At 36.7% G+C, this 12,911-nt stretch overlaps 1 protein-coding gene and 1 pseudogene across 2 annotated transcripts in view; one reads left to right on the forward strand and one right to left on the reverse strand.

Annotated features, from left to right (window-relative positions):
* The window catches only part of SLF1 (SMC5-SMC6 complex localization factor 1), an 87,259-nt gene that overhangs the window by 67,826 nt on the left and 6,522 nt on the right, over nucleotides 1-12,911 (forward strand). For both annotated transcript variants that reach the window (XM_059175471.1, XM_059175472.1), the window contains 2 exons: nucleotides 10,932-11,077; nucleotides 12,066-12,229. In XM_059175471.1, coding sequence (XP_059031454.1) covers nucleotides 10,932-11,077; nucleotides 12,066-12,229 — 310 coding nt within the window. The remainder of the gene's footprint in view (nucleotides 1-10,931; nucleotides 11,078-12,065; nucleotides 12,230-12,911) is intronic.
* LOC131832465 (U6 snRNA-associated Sm-like protein LSm3) lies at nucleotides 5,792-6,268 on the reverse strand (annotated as a pseudogene).

Genomic DNA, 12,911 nt, shown 5'->3' on the forward strand with positions numbered 1-12,911 from the left:
GGCTGTCTTTTTTCCATTGGACATTCTTTCCTGCTTTGTCGAAGATTAGTTGACCATAGAGTTGAGGGTCTATTTCTGGGCTCTCTATTCTGTTCCATTGATCTATGTGTCTGTTTTTGTGCCAGTACCATGCTGTCTTGATGATGACAGCTTTGTAATAGAGCTTGAAGTCCGGAATTGTGATGCCACCAACGTTGGCTTTCTTTTTCAATATCCCTTTGGCTATTCGAGGTCTTTTCTGGTTCCATATAAATTTTAGCATTATTTGTTCCATTTCTTTGAAAAAGATGGATGGTACTTTGATAGGAATTGCATTAAATGTGTAGATTGCTTTAGGTAGCATAGACATTTTCACAATATTTATTCTTCCAATCCAGGAGCATGGAATATTTTTCCATTTCTTTGTGTCTTCCTCAATTTCTTTCATGAGTACTTTATAGTTTTCTGAGTATAGATTCTGTGTCTCTTTGGTTAGGTTTATTCCTAGGTATCTTATGGTTTTGGATGCAATTGTAAATGGGATTGACTCCTTAATATCTCTTTCTTCTGTCTTGCTGTTGATGTAGAGAAATGCAACTGATTTCTGTGCATTGATTTTATATCCTGACACTTTACTGAATTCCTGTATAAGTTCTAGCAGTTTTGGAGTGGAGTCTTTTGGGTTTTCCACATATAGTATCATATCATCTGCGAAGAGTGATAATTTGACTTCTTCTTTGCCGATTTGGATGCCTTTAATTTCCTTTTGTTGTCTGATTGCTGAGGCTAGGACCTCTAGTACGATGTTGAATAGCAGTGGTGATAATGGACATCCCTGCCGTGTTCCTGACCTTAGCGGAAAAGCTTTCAGTTTTTCTCCATTGAGAATGATATTTGCGGTGGGTTTTTCATAGATGGCTTTGATGATATTGAGGTATGTGCCCTCTATCCCTACACTTTGAAGAGTTTTGATCAGGAAGGGATGTTGTACTTTGTCAAATGCTTTTTCAGCATCTATTGAGAGTATCATATGGTTCTTGTTCTTTCTTTTATTGATGTGTTGTATCACATTGACTGATTTGCGGATGTTGAACCAACCTTGCAGCCCTGGAATAAATCCCACTTGGTCGTGGTGAATAATCTTTTTAATGTACTGTTGAATCCTATTGGCTAGTATTTTGTTGAGTATTTTCGCATCTGTGTTCATCAAGGATATCGGTCTATAGCTCTCTTTTTTGGTGGGATCCTTGTCTGGTTTTGGGATCAAGGTGATGCTGGCTTCATAAAATGAGTTTGGAAGTTTTCCTTCCATTTCTATTTTTTGGAACAGTTTCAGGAGAATAGGAATTAGTTCTTCTTTAAATGTTTGGTAGAATTCCCCCGGGAAGCCGTCTGGCCCTGGGCTTTTGTTTGTTTGGAGATTTTTAATGACTGTTTCAATCTCCTTACTGGTTATGGGTCTGTTCAGGCTTTCTATTTCTTCCTGGTTCAGTTGTGGTAGTTTATATGTTTCTAGGAATGCATCCATTTCTTCCAGATTGTCAAATTTATTGCCATAGAGTTGCTCATAGTATGTTCTTATAATAGTTTGTATTTCTTTGGTGTTAGTTGTGATCTCTCCTCTTTCATTCATGATTTTATTTATTTGGGTCCTTTCTCTTTTCTTTTTGATAAGTCGGGCCAGGGGTTTATCAATTTTATTAATTCTTTCAAAGAACCAGCTCCTAGTTTCGTTGATTTGTTCTATTATTTTTTTGGTTTCTATTTCATTGATTTCTGCTCTGATCTTTATGATTTGTCTTCTCCTGCTGGGCTTAGGGTTTCTTTCTTGTTCTTTCTCCAGCTCCTTTAGGTGTAGGGTTAGGTTGTGTACCTGAGACCTTTCTTGTTTCTTGAGAAAGGTTTGTACCGCTATATATTTTCCTCTCAGGACTGCCTTTGTTGTGTCCCACAGATTTTGAACCGTTGTATTTTCATTATCATTTGTTTCCATGATTTTTTTCAATTCTTCTTTAATTTCCCGGTTGACCCATTCATTCTTTAGAAGGATACTGTTTAGTCTCCATGTATTTGGGTTCTTTCCAAACTTCCTTTTGTGGTTGAGTTCTAGCTTTAGAGCATTGTGGTCTGAAAATATGCAGGGAATGATCCCAATCTTTTGATACCGGTTGAGTCCTGATTTAGGACCGAGGATGTGATCTATTTTGGAGAATGTTCCATGTGCACTAGAGAAGAATGTGTATTCTGTTGCTTTGGGATGAAATGCTCTGAATATATCTGTCATGTCCATCTGGTCCAGTGTGTCGTTTAAGGCCTTTATTTCCTTGCTGATCTTTTGCTTGGATGACCTGTCTATTTCAGTGAGGGGAGTGTTAAAGTCCCCTACTATTATTGTATTATTGTTGATGTGTTTCTTTGATTTTGTTATTAATTGGTTTATATAGTTGGCTGCTCCCACATTAGGGGCATAGATATTTAAAATTGTTAAATCTTCTTGTTGGACAGACCCTTTGAGTATGATATAGTGTCCTTCCTCATCTCTTATTATAGTCTTTGGCTTAAAATCTAATTGATCTGATATAAGGATTGCCACTCCTGCTTTCTTCTGATGTCCATTAGCATGGTAAATTCTTTTCCACCCCCTCACTTTAAATCTGGAGGTGTCTTCGGGCTTAAAATGAGTTTCTTGGAGGCAACATATAGATGGGTTTTGTTTTTTTATCCATTCTGATACCCTGTGTCTTTTGACAGGGGCATTTAGCCCATTCACATTCAGGGTAAGTATTGAGAGATATGAATTTAGTGCCATTGTATTGCCTGTAAGGTGACTGTTACTGTATATGGTCTCTGTTCCTTTCTGATCTACCACTTGTAGGCTCTCTCTTTGCTTAGAGGACCCCTTTCAATATTTCCTGTAGAGCTGGTTTGGTATTTGCAAATTCTTTCAGTTGTTGTTTGTCCTGGAAGCTTTTAATCTCTCCTTCTATTTTCAATGATAGCCTAGCTGGATATAGTATTCTTGGCTGCATGTTTTTCTCGTTTAGTGCTCTGAAAATATCATGCCAGCTCTTTCTGGCCTGCCAGGTCTCTGTGGATAAGTCAGCTGCCAATCTAATATTTTTACCATTGTATGTTACAGACTTCTTTTCCCGGGCTGCTTTCAGGATTTTCTCTTTGTCATTGAGACTTGTAAATTTTACTATTAGGTGAGGGGGTGTGGGCCTATTCTTATTGATTTTGAGGGGCGTTCTCTGAACCTCCTGAATTTTGATGCTTGTTCCCTTTGCCATATTGGGGAAATTCTCCCCAATAATTCTCTCCAGTATACCTTCTGCTCCCCTCTCATTTTCTTCTTCTTCTGGAATCCCAATTATTCTAATGTTGTTTCGTCTTATGGTGTCACTTATCTCTCGAATTCTCCCCTCGTGTTCCAGTAGCTGTTTGTCCCTCTTTTGCTCAGCTTCTTTATTCTCTGTCATTTGGTCTTCTATATCACTAATTCTTTCTTCTGCCTCATTTATCCTAGCAGTTAGAGCCTCCATTTTTGATTGCACCTCATTAATCGCTTTTTTGATTTCACCTTGGTTAGATTTTAGTTCTTTTATTTCTCCAGAAAGGGCTTTTATATCTCTCGAGAGGGTTTCTCTAATATCTTCCATGCCTTTTTCGAGCCCGGCTAGAACCTTGAGAATTGTCATTCTGAACTCTAGATCTGACATATTACCGATGTCTGTATTGATTAGGTCCCTAGCCTTCGGTACTGCCTCTTGTTCTTTTTTTTGTGTTGAATTTTTATGTCTTGTCATTTTGTCCAGATAAGTGTAAATGAAGGGGCAAGTAAAATACTAAAAGGGTGGCAACAACCCCAGGAAAATATGCTTTAACCAAATTAGAAGAGATCCAAAATCGTGAGTGGGGAGAAAGGGGATAAAAAGAGGTTCAAAAAGGAAGAAAGAAAAAAAAAAACAAAAAGAAAAGAAAAAAAAAAAAAGAAAAGAAAAGAATTTTTTAAAAAAGAAAACACCTAAGAAAAATGTAAAAAAGAAAAAATATATATATTAGATAAACTAGTAAAAAATCGTTAAAAAAGAAAAAGGTAACAGTTAAAAAAAAAAAAATTTTACCCGAAGGCGAGAAAAAAAAAAAATGAAAAAGAAAAAATTAAATTAACTGCAAGACTAAAAAAAATCACAGGAAAAAAGCCATGAGTTCCGTGCTTGGCTTTCTCCTCCTCTGGAATTCTGCTGCTCTCCTTGGTATTGAAACCGCACTCCTTGGTAGGTGAACTTGGTCTCGGCTGGATTTCTTGTTGATCTTCTGGGGGAGGGGCCTGTTGTAGTGATTCTCAAGTGTCTTTGCCCCAGGCGGAATTACACCGCCCTTACCCGGGGCCGGGGTGAGTAATCCGCTCGGGTTTGCTTTCAGGAGCTTTTGTTCCCTGAGCGCTTTCCGTAGAGTTCCAGAGGACGGGAATACAAATGGCGGCCTCCTGGTCTCCGGCCCGGAGGAGCCGAGAGCCCAGGGCCCCACTCCTCAGTGCGCCCTCAGAGAACAGCGCCCAGTTACTCCCGTCTGCCTGACCTCCGGCCACGCTCCGAGCTCACCGAGCCTGCGACCGGTTCAAGGTAACACGGAGCTGCGAGCTTACTGTCGGCTCTGTCTCTGTAGCCGGCTTTCCCGTTCCAATACCCGCAAGCTCTGCGACACTCAGACACCCCCGATCCTTCTGTGACCCTGCGGGACCTGAGGCCACGCTGACCCCGCGTGGGCTTCGCCCCGGTTTAGCCTCTGGAGCGATGTCCCTCAGCGGAACAGACTTTTAAAAGTCCTGATTTTGTGCGCGGTTGCTCCGCCGCTTGCCGGGAGCCGGCCCCTCCCCCCGGGGTCTATCTTCCCGTCGCTTTGGATTCACTTCTCCGCCGGTCCTACCTTTCAGAAAGTGGTTGTTTTTCTGTTTCCAGAATTGCTGTTCTTCTTCTCTTCGATCTGCCGATGGATTTTCAGGTGTTTGCAATCTTTAGATAAGCTATCTAGCTGATCTACGGCTAGCTGAAGCAGTCTCAGCTTGCTACTTCTCCGCCATCTTGACTCCTCTCACATTATCTTTTTAAAAAAAGTTGTGAGCAAGAAAAATAGGTTGGTTGATGCCTGGCTTTGTCTAATGTAACTTCTTAAACCCTTAGAGTTTTACTAAGTCAAGTTAAATGATAGAAATTCATCATTGAATACCTACATCATTTCTAAATTGATGAAATAGTGAAACATAAAAACATAAAAACCTGCTTAAAGGTTTTTCCACTTCTGGTTTCCTTTTACAGAGGAACTAAAGATATTTGGTGTGTTAGGGAACTTGTCTTTTGTCTCTTTGACACATTTACTAAGAGGAACAGTATACTTCCAGAGATTGTAGAATGTATTCAAAATTTGTTGGTAATACCACAATTGTCTATTTCCTAAGTTTTACTAGAAATTAAATATTCTGAGAGTTAAGAATTATAATTAATATATGTAATCAAAAACTATTGGAAATAATAGGGGAAATAACTGCATTCAAGGAAAGTAAGTTGAATTTTTTACTAAAAGAAGGTAAGAGGTATGGAGATGTGTTTTTGGTAAGGAAGAAACAAATAGGGTTTTGTTTTTTTTTAATGTATCAAAAAAGGAAACATCAAGTTTAATTTAAAAGAAAAACAAACCCAGAAATTGTCTGAGAAAACAACAGAACAAATTAATTCCTGAAAAAAGAGTTCTGCATCTTGGCGATCACATTTATTGAAAGCATTGGAAAAAAAACATTAAAATGCCCGTTAGTGTAAGAATGTTTGAGTTATCTGTAAATCAACTCATTTCAGGAGTGGAAGAATCCTTGGTCACTTCTTAATATCAAAATTTACGCAGGTTTCTCTTTTGAATGTCTTCTACGTTTAAAGAGGCAATTATACAAAAACTCCTATATTCCAGACACGATAAATTCTTTGTTTCAGCCAACTCTTAATGGAGGGGCAACTAGTACAACACCATCTCCCCGGACAAAAAGCATCGGAATATTCCGTTTTGTTGATTTATATATCTCTTCGTATGTTTCCTCATCAATTTCTATAGTAGTCACAGTTTCTTCCATATCTCCCAATATCATATTTAAATGCTGATCATAAGCATGTAATCTGCCTCGAAGCTCTCTGTCATTTCTCATTTTCACATAAATTCACTCATCTAGGCTGAGCCTGATGAGATCCAGGGGCTCTTCTACGGTGTTGGTGGTTTGTTGCTGGTCCCCGTCGTCCGCCATGTTTCAAACCCCGAAACAAATAGTTTTGTCTTCATTGTTTCATAATGTGAAGGAGAAAGAATTTTACCTTGTGTGCTCAAATTGGCTAAAATTAAAAGTATTCATTGTCATTTTTTTAAATAATCTTTTTGTTTTTTTAAGATTTTATTTATTTATTTGACAGAGAGAGATCACAAGTAGGCAGAGGCAGACAGAGAGAGAGGGGGAAACAGGCTCACTGCTGAGCAGAGAGCCAGATGCGGGGCTCCATCCCAGGACCCTGAGATCATGACCTGAGCTAAAGGCAGAGGCTTAACCCACTGAGCCACCCAGGTGCCCCTTAAATAATCTTTGATATCAATAATGTACTTTATCTTTAAGTAATACTAAAAGTATTTTTTTTAATTTTTTATTTTTTATAAACATATATTTTTATTCCCAGGGGTACAGGTCTATGAATCGCCAGGTTTACACACTTCACAGCACTCACCAAAGCACATACCCTCCCCAATGTCCATAACCCCACCTCCCTTCTCCCAACCCCCCTCCCCCCAGCAACCCTCAGTTTGTTTTGTGAGATTAAGAGTCACTTATGGTTTGTCTCCCTCCCAATCCCATCTTGTTTCATTGATTCTTAAATATGCTAAAAGGACATTGTTTTCATGGAAGATCTGTTTGCTTTTGATAATGTAAAAGGTTTTTCTTCACCTTTAAAATAATCTGCCTAGAAAACAAAGATTCACTGTATTATCAAAATAATTTCTTATGTTGTCTTTGTCAAATCTTTGATTATGTAAGAAAATAGTCTTCTCTTAAGAGCTAAGGTTTTGTTTTTTGTTTTGTTTTTTTTCCCCAGCTAAATTTCTATATTTGAGTGCAAAGTTTTTGTCACTTTTGTGAAATTATTTCACAGTGGCTTATGATCCTGTTTGACCAGGTGTTGTAAAATTTTTTGATATTCTTGACAAACTTCCCCAAATCAAATTCTAAATGACGTCTTTTTTTACTTGGGATTTTGCAGAGGATGTCTGGAATATTATAAAAGGTCTGTTCTCTCTCCTTGTCAAATGAGTGATTTAAACTAATTAGGTTTAATCACATGGGGAAATATTGTCAAATAAGAAGTAATACCTAAGCCTTCTTTATGTTGTATTTATATAGGTGTATGTAAGTGTTCCAAAAATAATAGAAAATTCCCAGATATCTGATACGCCCTGGTGTGTGTTATCACTTGTAATTCTAGCTATCATTTTGAGGAGTATGCCACAGAAGTAACCAAATTTTCTTGTTAATTGAATTGTAATGAACTCTTAACAGACCCTTAACCACAGCCACTTTTAAGTCTGTTGTTTACAGAGTGTTATTGCTCTTCTCTGTTGCCTTTGCGAATACATTTCATCCTCCAAGAGATTCATGGAGATGACCCTGACAAATACTCTAGAATACATGTTTCTGATCATTTTAAGATCATAACATTTAACTGGGTAAGAATTTGCACAACTCCGATGAAGAAACATAGCTTCATAAAACTGCAAAGATTAAGATCAACCAGAATTAATTTTATGAGACTGAATGAACTACTGAGAATGATAATTTTTATGACTTTGTTTGCAACTTTACTGGGTAAACTTTTAAGGAAACTTTACAACAAATTGGTAAAGTATACTATCCTTTGTAAACAAAGATGAAGTGTGTACTTTCCTCCCTACCTGATCTCTCTGGAAGTCAGAAGCTTCTCAGCATTCTTATTTTCATGGCAGTATAGCTATTTGCATAAGTTCAATAAGAGTCTGTTCTCCTTAAAACAGGACACAATTGGAAACAGTGATTGTATTGCCAAAACTTTTGCTGAAATGTCATATTTGAGAATGTGCATAGAATCAGATATGACCAGACAGCTTTAAGGAACTAAAGCTGACTTCATGGAGCCATTAAATCCCCTTGGAAAAACAGCCTGGTACCTTGCTTTCAGGGTCCCAGCAGCCTTACCAGGTAAACAAGGTCACTTGCTGGCAGGCTCAGAAATCTGGATGTTTGGGAGACCTCAAGAAAAGAGGAGTTTATCCCCATCTGTAGGTATAACAGACAAAATCTGATGAAAGAACCTTGACTTGGCTTCCTATTCTCAAGATCTTCTGAAAATTCAGTCTGAGGGGTGCCTTTTTGGCTCAGTTGGTAGTTCATACAGCTCTTGATCTAGGGGTAATGAGTTCAAGCCCCACACTGGGTGTAGAGATTACTAAAAAAAAAAAATACACAAAACTTAAAAAAAGTTTAAGATTCATTATGAAAAGTTCCAACAAAGCAGATTTAGAAGAGCCTATATGATCAGTAACTATTCTTGCTGCACTTATGTAAATAATCAGGCCAAGTTTACTGAAACTGAACTTAATTTTCAAATGACTTAGTCTTACTGTGGTTGAAATTGATTAAATGGAGGGGACTGTAGAGAGAAAAATTGTTTCAGTACTATACATGTTTATGGATATCAAATTCTATTGCTGTTCATCGTTTTTGAGGTCTTGTTTTCTGCCCATAAACTGGAGTAGATCCTGAATTCTTCTAGTGCCTCCATTATTTGGCTATAACTGTTCAAACTGACACTTCTAAATTTTCTTCCACCTTTCTGACTTGGAAACTCTGAGAACTGAAACTCCCCTCTTCCAGAAGCTGTGCAAGCAAAAGCTGGGCAACTAGAGAAATTACCACAGCAGCTTATGCATGGACTGTCTTTATGCCTGTTGCTGTGTGGTGCCTCAGAAAACTCACCAGAGACCGTGAAACTGCAAACCATGAAAATCTTTCAGATTAACATTGCCTGCCCTTATTATACCTGAAGATGTTTCGAGCTAGACATGTACAAATCCTGACTGGCTGCCTTCAGAACTTAGAGATTTAGATTATAGTCTGCCCCAACCATTAGCATTTGCTATTCTTTTGCTTCCATAGAAATAACTCTTAGTAAATTCCTGATATTTTATGCAATGTGAACCTACCTTTGGGAGCCCACCAGCATCACTACATCCTGAAAAGAGACACAGCTCTTTTAATTGAGCTGACCCTTTCTCAGGGCTAAGATACTGGTTCAATGAGATGGAGCAATCTACCAGCTCAAATTCTACAATGTGAAACTTCTTGGGAAGTTCCAAAGGCAGAAATGAAGCAGAATATGCCACCCCAGAATGTGCCATGTTAGCATGTGGGTTATTTTGAGCTGAAGACAATCAAGGATCTTAAGACTCGGGAAGGACTCTTTGTTATTCCCTAAACTGCCTAAAAGAATTTAGATGGACTGGTCCAGGAAGAGAGCCATCACCAGAGATAACTACAAAATGTGTAAGATAGATGTGGTAAGCTAGGTCAAGTTTGGCAGAGCCTGTTTGTTCAGATTACTCTCTGTGTTTCATTGTATTTTACATAGCATGTCAAATACTTGTTAACCAAACATTTGCTTTTCTCATCTTCCTAAAAATTGTCTTCCTTTCCTTTGAAGCCCCACACCCCAACTCTCATTCTCCTTAACTCAGGAGGGCATATAAACTTCACTTACCTGTCTTTGAACCTTTCATGTCTGTAAGGCTCCCATATGAAAGGAATTAAATTTGCTTTTCTCCTATTAATCTGTCTTATATCAGTTTAATTAATAGACCAGCCAAAAGAACCTAGGAGGACAGAGGAAAAAATTTTTCTTCCCTCTAGTAGTGAATCTGCTGTGCTGTATAACATCACAACTTTTTTCTGCTGTCTGTTTTAGTTTTAGCTCTTGTAGTGTCTTATTGATTGGTCTTATTTATTCTTTATGGTCCACTTTATCATCCATTCTGTTACTTATGCAGAGAGTATCAATGGAGAGTTCATAACAGCAAATAGATTATTTTACGTGACAAATAGTCATTCCAGTTTTTCATTACTCTCAGTTCTTTCGTATATGCAGAACTTGAGGTTTTTGGGAGAAGAGATTTAGGCTCTTGGTGTTCTTTGGGTTTTGTTATTTAAAATTTTAGTTCCCTCCCCTTAATTCCTGTAGTAGAGTGGGTATAAACTTCTAAGGAAGTCCTTACACATTCTCTTGTCTTAAATTTTCCTTTCCTGTACATTTATTCCTCCTCTGCAGTGATAGGATTCATGGATGTTGTCGGGGGAGAGGGTCTGATTTCTTTCTTCCTGTCAGCTCAAATTAAATAACATATGTGTCCATTAAAAAAAAATTAGTATTTGTTGGTAAAAGGCACAACCCTTTGTGGGAAAAGATCTTTAACATTAATCAGAAAATAAAGTAATACACGGACCTGTACCCCTGGGGCTAATAATGTATTATATGTTAATTAAAAAAAAAATTTTTAATTTAAAAAATTAAAAAGATACAGTAATTAAAACCCCATACCTATTTATTCATATATTATCTATTGATTCATGTGTGTATGTATCTAATTTCAAGATTTCTATTTAAAATAAAAAGAAATGATTGTTTCAAATATGAGAATATGTGCCAAAAAATTTTTTTTTCTTAAAAGGCAAAGAATAAGAGTATTAACCCTTATGGGGGTTGAAAATTATGGGGCTGAATCCTACTGGTATAAGAATAATCATTTGAATAAATAAAAACCCATGCAGAAAATATTCTATAGACAGAACTTTTATAGGGTATAGCGGTAACTGTATTTACTTCTTTTGTTTTGTCCAGACTTTTCTTCACAGGAATTAGAGATTTTCATTTGTTCCTTTTCCTCCTCCTGGCTTCAAATGTTTGTTGCAGAGGCAGTCTTTAAAAAGTTGTGTTTACAGAGTTCCATCAGTGTTTCTTCTGAGCCACTCTCTCTTCAGAAAATGGTAAGACCACTCTATTCTTCTAATTGCCAAGAAGTGAGTTCATAAATTCAACTTTAAATGTGTTTTGTGATTTCTAATAGTTGGACAGAAATTGTTAACCTTAAATCTTTCAAATTTATGTAAATCTTTGTAATCTTTCAAATCTATGTAAGACTGGTTATTTTTCAGTACCCAAAATGAAGTGTAATTAGTGATAGAAATTTTAATTACTTGAGAGTAGTTAAGGCTTGATATCAGAAAAACAATGCAGAAACTTTGTTTCCTAATCATTTGCCGTAGCACATAAGATAATTATTTTGAAAAGATTTAGATTCAGAAAATTTTTATGTAGTATTTAATGGTATTTAAAAAGCAAAATTTGTAAATGATGCCAAAGGTTATATGTTTTTATCTTTATATATACATATGTAAACTGCATGTGACTCAAAGTTTTCCAGTTTTATCTTGGCCATCTTTGATTACTATCTACTATCTTCAGCATTTTCTTCAACAAATGAGAAATATGCTTGTTTATTAGTCGGATTGGGCAAATACTGTTTTGCAGCAATCTTTTGTCCTTAACAACTTTTGCTCTTCTTAGTCCACTCATTCCAGACTTGTTTTCTGTCGAAGGAAGGCATTACCAAAATGGAAATGACAAAATACAGGTTGTACATAAACCATAAATATTTAAAGTATGCAAATGAACCATAACAAGTTGGGCATTAGACTAATCTAAATGAGAACTTTGCTGAAAGAGTATCAAAAGTGAATTTGAAAAAATAATTATTTTCAAGAAGATACTTTTCTTTTTGTATCTGTCATGTTAACGACCTGGAACTACAAACTTTCTTATAGTTCTAGCATGTTCAGATGAGAAAGGATAACAATGGTGATAAAACCAAGAAAATATAACTGATTGTAATGGTGAAATGAATCAGGTAATTTCTTTTGACTGCTTTCCAGGTCTTTATAGTTGAGAAAGCAATATAATACTATTTTGCAACAGGTATATTCCTATTTGCCAGCTTTGGGGAAGACTGGTGTGCATGGGACTGGAAAGACGCAGATACCAAAGAAAATAGGACAGCGGCCTTGCCTTGAATCTCAGAGAGCCTTATTAATGCTGAACGGTGTGAAACAGAAACAAGTTGAAGGGCTGCCAGAGTTACCGTAAGTGATGCTTATATATCAACTTTTTTTTTTTTTTTTTTAAGTATAGCCCTTTTTTGGAGATATTCCTTAAATTTTATACTTACATTGTCTGAATTATACTGAGTAGCAGAAAACTGAGTTTGAGACTTATTTAAAAAAATACATATGATCAACATTATTGCTTTAATTCAAGATACCTGTTTTCTTTGTGTTAAGATCAAGTGCTTTTCAAAAGAAATACAACTGTTTTTCAGATTCTTTCACAGTATTTTTGCCCATGTTTTAAATCACTATTTGTATATAATAAGGATTGGATTTCAGAATGCATACGCATTTAAGATACTCTGAATTGTTGCATTAGCTTCCCCCACATGCAAAACCTTTCTAAAAGTATGCTGTAAAAAATTCAGAAAACCTTAACATGTTTTTAGGAAGAATAGGATCAGAATATGAAAATAAGAATGGGGAGCAGGAGCCTGCATTTGGAGCTTAGCATTTTGCTTTTTTATCTTTGCCAAATGTAGTTTACTTGGGCTCTTCCTCTGCATGACATTCCATATTCATAAACTTTTCAGTGAGCAATTGGGGGTACAAGGTTAATAAAAATGAATGCATAAAAATTTGTGTCAGCACATTTGGAATAAATATAAAAAGTAAGCAGTAAAGATTTGAGTGAATAGGGGGTTTAAATGAACAGGAG

This window comes from Mustela lutreola, chromosome 5 (assembly GCF_030435805.1).
Source record: "Mustela lutreola isolate mMusLut2 chromosome 5, mMusLut2.pri, whole genome shotgun sequence".
NCBI lineage: Eukaryota > Metazoa > Chordata > Mammalia > Carnivora > Mustelidae > Mustela > Mustela lutreola.